The 7,836-nt window shown below is 41.1% G+C and overlaps 1 protein-coding gene across 2 annotated transcripts in view; it reads right to left on the reverse strand.

The window, feature by feature from the left end:
- Window positions 1-7,836, reverse strand: part of TMEM209 (transmembrane protein 209) — an 84,900-nt gene that overhangs the window by 62,830 nt on the left and 14,234 nt on the right. For both annotated transcript variants that reach the window (XM_006158820.2, XM_006158819.3), the window contains exons 7-8: window positions 1,380-1,555; window positions 691-762 (exon numbers count right to left, since the gene is read on the reverse strand). In XM_006158820.2, the coding sequence (XP_006158882.1) occupies window positions 691-762; window positions 1,380-1,555 (248 nt within the window). The remainder of the gene's footprint in view (window positions 1-690; window positions 763-1,379; window positions 1,556-7,836) is intronic.

Here is a 7,836-nt window from a genome sequence, read left to right on the forward strand (position 1 = left end):
TATATTCTGAAGTAGCTTCAAGCACTTACTACCTTATCTCCCTAACTCACGTTTTCTGTGAGCACCCCATTTTAATTTCCCTCACAATTCTAGGTACATAATAGGTTATGACATAAAAACTGAAATACAAAACAGAAAAGTTGAGAAGGGGAAGATCTTAACAATTAAACATATTGTCTTTTCTCATCTGAAAATACACTGATTTGCTAAATATGGAGGCAAAAAACCTCCCACAAAAATGGACAACATAAAACAATGTCATGTTTATAACTATATTAAGGTACCATTCATATGGTACTTTTTGTAATAACTAATTCTCTCTCTCTCATTTTTTTTTGGAGAGGTTTTTGCTTTTGGGTATGTGTGCTCGCCAGAAAGACAGAGACAGAGAGACAGAAAGTGAGAAAACACCCCTCCTGCGCGGCTGGCCATGTCAGAATCCCTTCTCCTCCATTTTGTCACAATCCCTTCTCCTCCATTTTCTCCTCGGGATCTTGGGCACACATGCACATGCACCCAGCGTGAGTTTAAGCCGCCAGGTCCGGGACTTGTACCGCGGCTGACTACATGGGAGTCCAGCGATACAGCCGTTATGCCAACTGCTGGTCCCAACTAATTCTAATATTCTAATAACATACCTTGTATATTAACAGGCAGTAATACTGTTCAACTAGTAATGTCAGAACTTACATTTCTGAACTTAGCTGTCCAGGAATCCATATGATCAAGAAGCTGTCTATTCATAGTCACTCTTGCCCAAACCTATTAAAAATATGTTTAAAATAAATAAACATTTAGTGAGGGAAAATCTTGCCAGAAATCATCTTTCCCCACCCTTAAAAATATTTGATAAACTTTGAAAAATACCTTCATAAACATCAACATCCATCTAAATAACATTCATTACTTTTCTTACTTCCTGCTTGTGGCTGCTGTGGTTAGATATATCTTTAGAAGTTCCCAATGTTAGTATGTTAAAGAATATTTTTCTTACTTCTAAGAACAAATTAAAAGCCCCATATTTGTATTAAACTGATGAAGTTACAATCTGCCCAATGTTCTAATGCAAATGTATTTTAAAAGCAAGAGCCCTGTATATATTAAGTACAATTAGACACAAGAGAGCCTTTGTATAAAGAGTGTAGAAAAATGTTTCAGGCGGGGCACTAATGTCAACTACAGAGTAACATGTACAATATAATTTACTTTTAGGTACACAAAGTCAGACAGGAGCCTTTCCACTGTTTAATGTATGCCAGATTTATATGTTTCTGTGCAATAAAAGTGGTGATTACCAGGGAAAAACAAGTTCCAGGAGTAGAAGACTTACTAGCAATCTGTAAATCATAAATGTTAAGTCATTTTTATTTTCCATTTACCTCTTCTGCAGCTTGCTTAGAACTGAGATCAGCTTCATCTTTGTTAGCACACGGGGCCTGAGACCTACAGGCAAGTTGATACTGAAACTTCTTTAAAGTTTGGGCGTAATCCCCCATGGAGCGACTGTAGTTCCAGAACGTGGGACTGGTGGAAGGAGAGGCCGAATCTGGGCTCCCTACAAGGATGAATTTAAACAGTACCAGTCTGTTATGGTGATTTTTACATTTCACGTCCGGGTACTTAGGTACCAGACAATGGCAATTAAGGAACCAGAAGACAAAGGCTCAGAGGACGTCTCTCTTTTCTTCTCCCCAACATTACCTTCTCGTTAGAGAACATGGACTGCTTGTGTTAAAACTTAGATCATTTTCTGGACAGTGTCCACTTAAGAGTCAAAAGAACTGTAAGCAATCAAAAGTGTCTGTTTATTTTTGTTGTAAAATGAGGCTTGTTTCATGTTCCAAGAGTTTTAAATAACTCAGATGTGAAAGACAAATTTCTTCAATAAATAGGCTAAACAAATTTCTTGCTTGAACTTTTTTTTTTAAAAGAATTATTTTACTTTATTTATTAATTTATATTTGACCAAAGAGGGATAGAATGAGAGAGAAAGTGAGAAAGCAAGCCACCATGTATGGACTTGAACCACAGTCGGCCATGTGGGAATCCAGTGTCCTTAACCACCATGCCACCAGCTGGCTCTGAACATTAATTTTTTTTTTTTTTTTAAGAGAGATTTTTGCTATAGGGTGTGTGCACTTGCCAGAGACACAGAGAGAGACAGAAAGTGAGAAATCACCCCTTGGGGGGGGGATGGTCATGCCATAATCTCTTTTCCTCCATTCTCCTCTTGGGATTTGGAATGCCTGGTTTGAGTTTTAAGCTGCTGGGTCTAAGACTTGAACTGTGGTTGACTATGTGGGAGTCCAGTGACATAATCATTATGCCATCTGCTGCTAAAGAACTTTTTTTTCTTAGTTTGTTATAGGGTATGTGTGTCCTCGCCAGACAGAGAGAGAGAAAGAGAGAGAGAGAGAGAGAGGGAGAGAAAGAGAGAGACAGACAGACAGAGAGAGAGAGGGAGAGAGAAGGAAAGTGAGCAGTCACCGCTTCGGGGGGATTGCCAAATGTCACACATCTCTTCTTCATTGTCCTCTCGAGATTTTGGGCATATATGCAGTTCTACCTGGTATAATTTTCAAGCCACTAGGTCTGGGACTGGAATGGTGAAATTGGCCATGAGAGACCCAGCCACCCTAACCTCCATGCCACCTGCTGGCCCACTTGCTTGAATTTTTAAAAGCCGCTCTCCTAAATGGGATAATTAAGCTTCCTAGGATTAAACTATATACTCTGGCCCATAGGCTAAACCATACTGTATTTTGTTGAATAGCCTGTACAAATTCCTTTGTTATATTAAAAGACAATTTGATGACAGTATTTCTAAATTTATTAAGTATTTACCTTTAGAAAATGTAAAGATGTTACACGTAGGAATCTACTACTACAGAGGCATCTATAAGAGTAGGGACATACTTCAAGGTAACAGATCGTCTCTTTCCAAATATTAACAGAATTTGAGCCTCTCGAGGGCAAGAAGTATTTCTCCCCTAGCATACTACACAGTACCTCAATAAAATTTTCAATGACCTACAATACTCAAAGAAGGTTTATTTTTTCACAGCTTAACTGATACTAAAAAAAAAAAAAAAATCAATTGATACTTTATACTCACACACAAAAATCACAAACAGAAATTAGTCCTTTTTTTAAATCCTAGAATTTCTAAAAGGCGTGACTGAGAAATAATGATGGTTACAGGCACAAAGAATCAGAGAAGGGATATGTCGCAACATTTTGATTCACCAAAACCTTTAAGTCAGCCAATTGCTAGTAGGTTTGGAAAATGTAGTATGTTTCATGAAGCATAAAAATAAGTAGTATGGGGAACCAGAAGTTAGCGTAATGGCTATGTCGCTGGATTCCCACGTAGTCGACCGCGGTTCGTGTCCCGGACCCGGTGGCTTAAAACTCACGCCGGGCACGTGTGCGTGCGTGCCCAAGATCCCGAGAGGAGAATGGAGGAGAAGGGATTGCGGCGTGACCATCCCCCCTGGGGGGTGATTTCTCGCTTTCTGTCTCTATGTCTCTCTCTGTCTGTCTGGCGAGCGCACGCGCCCTACAGTGAAAATCTCTCCAAAAAAAAAAAAAAAAGTAGTATGGATCATTAAAAATATACTTTGTATGAAGAGAAATTTCTAAGTAGTATTTCTTTTTTGCTGCTTTGTTTTTAGATTTTTTTTTTTGTCACAGGGTACATGTGTTCTGGAGTGACATGGAGACATAGAAATCACTCTCCAGGGGTGACGGCATGCCATAATCACTACTTCATTCTTCTCTAGGGCTTTTTTTTTTTTTTTAATTTAAGGTTTTGCCATAGGACACACGTGCTTGCCAAAGAGAGATAGACACAGAGCGAGTGAAAGTGAGAAATCACGCTAGGAGGGGATGGCCACCCTGCAATCCCTTCTCCTCTTGGGATTTTGGGGATGCACAAATCCACACCCAGCATGATTTTAAAGCTGCCAGGTTTGAGACTTGAATCATGGAGTTGGCCATGTGGGATCTACCACCTTAACCATGACACCACTTACTGACCCTCCAAGTAGTACTTTTGACAAGACAGATAGCAATGCATTAATGTCAAGAAAAGGAAGATGCAAACCAACATAAACGATTCAGTAATAGTCAGGAACATCACAATAGAACAAGGTTATCCTATTTTCTTTTTCCTTTTTTCCTTTTTTTTGCTATAGGGAATGTGTGCTCACCAGAAAGACAAGAGACAGACAGAGAGACAGAAAGTGAGAAATCAACCCCAGGGGGTTGGCCATGCAGCAATCCCTTCTCCTCCATTTTACTCTTGGGATCTTGGGCATACATGCACACACGCCCGACATGAGTTTAAGCCACCGGGTCTGGGACTCAATCTGTGGTTGACTACGTGGGAGTCCAGCAATGTAGCCATTATGCCATCCGCTGGTACCTATTTATATATATATATATATATACACACACACACACACACATATATATGTGTATATATATATATGTATATGTATATGTCTGTGTGTATATATATATATGTGTGTGTGTATATATATATATTTTTTTTTGAGAGGTTTTTTGCTATAGGGCGTGTGTGCTCACCAGACAGACAGAGACAGAGAGAAAGAAAGTGAGAAATCACCCCCCAGGGGGGATGGTCATGCCGCAATCCCTTCTCCTCCATTCTCCTCTCGGGATCTTGGGCACGCACGCACATGTGCCTGGCGTGAGTTTTAAGCCAAGAGGTCCAGGATGTGAACTGTGGTTGACTATGTGGGAGTCCAGAGACATAGCCATTACGCTTAACTGCTGGTCCCCCCGCTGGTACCTATTTTCATTAATCATTTTGACTATTAGCTTTAAGAATGAATCAAACTTTATGAAAAAAAAAAAAAGGAAAAAGAAAATAAACTGAGAAGTTTCAATGAAGATTGGCTTTAGAGGGCCAGTTGGGCAGGGGGCAAAGTGGAGCCTTTCTATATCTAGTACCAGTATCAGTACCAACAAAACAGCACAGAATACGTAGCTGGAAAACTTCAAAAACCTAAGATTCAAAGTGCGTAGATTTGGAAATCTGCTAACGTAGTAAATGAGATCAGCTGAAATATATCCCACTACAAAGATCCAAGAATGTAAAATAAAACACATCACTGAGCCAGCAGAAGCCGTGGTGGTTAAGGTGCTGGATCCCACATGGCCAACTTTGCAGTTCAAGTCTCAAACCCAGACACTTGAAAATCACGCTGGGTACGTGTGGGTGAGTGACCAAAATCCTAAGAGGAAAATGGAAGAGAAGGAATTATGACATGGCCATCCTTCGGGCAGGTGATTTCTCACGTTCCCTCTGTTTCTGTCTCTCTCTGGCTAGTGCACATACCCTATGGCCAAACAACAACAAAAACCTGTAAGTTATTTGAATGAATAATGGACTTTTTAAGAAAGCAAGGGTATGAATAAGCCAGCGACTAAATATCAAGAGGCTGTTCTAGAGAATTTTGGAGGCCTTGAGAAATCGACTTGAATTTCGGTGCACAGGTGGGAAATGGAAATAAGGATTCGGGCTCTGGAGAGCTGGATTGAGACCTTTCTCTTACCTGGACCCTCTGCTCCTGATGAGTTTTCAAGGTCCACATTCTCAGTGGATAAGAAAAAAAAAAATCTGTCCACTGGCACCAAGAGACAAAAGAAGCTTGCCTGTCTTAGGTTGTGGGAGATTAAAAAAAAAACAAAAACCTGGTATCTTCAATTATAGATTCCTCTGCATGGTTTACAGTGCCCATTTACATCGCCTCTGAAGTCTGGGCATCTCCAAGCCTGGAAACTATTTCAATTAGTTCAGAGTCAGTGATACTCCTTAAGGCACCTGACAACAGCAAATACAAAACAGCTAGAAAGGAACAAGGCTTCCATCCAGCTGGCTTAGGACACACAAAGCCCAGATGAAACTCCACTGAAGAAAAGCTTTCCAGAAACAAAACCTACATAAATTACAGGGAACCCTGCTTTGAGCCCGACACTCAGCAAGACAGTATTTAACCTGCAAGAACTTCAGCTAACTGAACTACTGAACAATAACTTTTTCAAAGTATATTTAAGGGACCAGCAGGTGGTGTGGTGTTTAAGGCACTGGACTTCCAGATGGCTGACCATGGTTCGAGTCCTGGACCTGGTAGTTTGCTTTCTCACTTTCCCTCTCTCTCTCTCTTTTTTTTTTTGGAGAGGTTTTCACTGTAGGGCGTGTGCACTGGCCAGACAGACAGAGAGAGAGACATAGAGACAGAAAGCAAGAAATCACCCCCCCAGGGGGGATGGTCACGCCGCAATCCCTTCTCCTCCATTCTCCTCTCGGGATCTTGGGCACGCACGCACACACGCCTGGCGTGAGTTTTAAGCCAAGAGGTCCAGGATGTGAACTGTGGTTGACTATGTGGGAGTCCAGAGACATAGCCATTACGCTTAACTGCTGGTCCCCCCGCTGGTACCTATTTTCATTAATCATTTTGACTATTAGCTTTAAGAATGAATCAAACTTTATGAAAACAAAAAAAAGGAAAAAAAAAAAAAAAAAGACAAGTGTTGGCGGGGCTGTGGTGAAAGGGGAACTCTCTTTCACTGCTGGTGGGAATATAAATTGGTCCAGCCACTGTGGAGAACAATTTGGAGATTCCTCAAAAAACCTAAGATTCAAAGTGCGTAGATTTGGAAATCTGCTAACGTAGTAAATGAGATCAGCTGAAATATATCCCACTACAAAGATCCAAGAATGTAAAATAAAACACATCACTGAGCCAGCAGAAGCCGTGGTGGTTAAGGTGCTGGATCCCACATGGCCAACTCTGCAGTTCAAGTCTCAAACCCAGACACTTGAAAATCACGCTGGGTACGTGTGGGTGAGTGACCAAAATCCTAAGAGGAAAATGGAAGAGAAGGAATTATGACATGGCCATCCTTCGGGCAGGTGATTTCTCACGTTCCCTCTGTTTCTGTCTCTCTCTGGCTAGTGCACATACCCTATGGCCAAACAACAACAAAAACCTGTAAGTTATTTGAATGAATAATGGACTTTTTAAGAAAGCAAGGGTATGAATAAGCCAGCGACTAAATATCAAGAGGCTGTTCTAGAGAATTTTGGAGGCCTTGAGAAATCGACTTGAATTTCGGTGCACAGGTGGGAAATGGAAATAAGGATTCGGGCTCTGGAGAGCTGGATTGAGACCTTTCTCTTACCTGGACCCTCTGCTCCTGATGAGTTTTCAAGGTCCACATTCTCAGTGGATAAGAAAAAAAAAAATCTGTCCACTGGCACCAAGAGACAAAAGAAGCTTGCCTGTCTTAGGTTGTGGGAGATTAAAAAAAAAACAAAAACCTGGTATCTTCAATTATAGATTCCTCTGCATGGTTTACAGTGCCCATTTACATCGCCTCTGAAGTCTGGGCATCTCCAAGCCTGGAAACTATTTCAATTAGTTCAGAGTCAGTGATACTCCTTAAGGCACCTGACAACAGCAAATACAAAACAGCTAGAAAGGAACAAGGCTTCCATCCAGCTGGCTTAGGACACACAAAGCCCAGATGAAACTCCACTGAAGAAAAGCTTTCCAGAAACAAAACCTACATAAATTACAGGGAACCCTGCTTTGAGCCCGACACTCAGCAAGACAGTATTTAACCTGCAAGAACTTCAGCTAACTGAACTACTGAACAATAACTTTTTCAAAGTATATTTAAGGGACCAGCAGGTGGTGTGGTGTTTAAGGCACTGGACTTCCAGATGGCTGACCATGGTTCGAGTCCTGGACCTGGTAGTTTGCTTTCTCACTTTCCCTCTCTCTCTCTCTTTTTTTTTTT

Source organism: Tupaia chinensis, unplaced genomic scaffold (assembly GCF_000334495.1).
Source record: "Tupaia chinensis unplaced genomic scaffold, TupChi_1.0 Scaffold000610_1, whole genome shotgun sequence".
Taxonomy (NCBI): domain Eukaryota; kingdom Metazoa; phylum Chordata; class Mammalia; order Scandentia; family Tupaiidae; genus Tupaia; species Tupaia belangeri.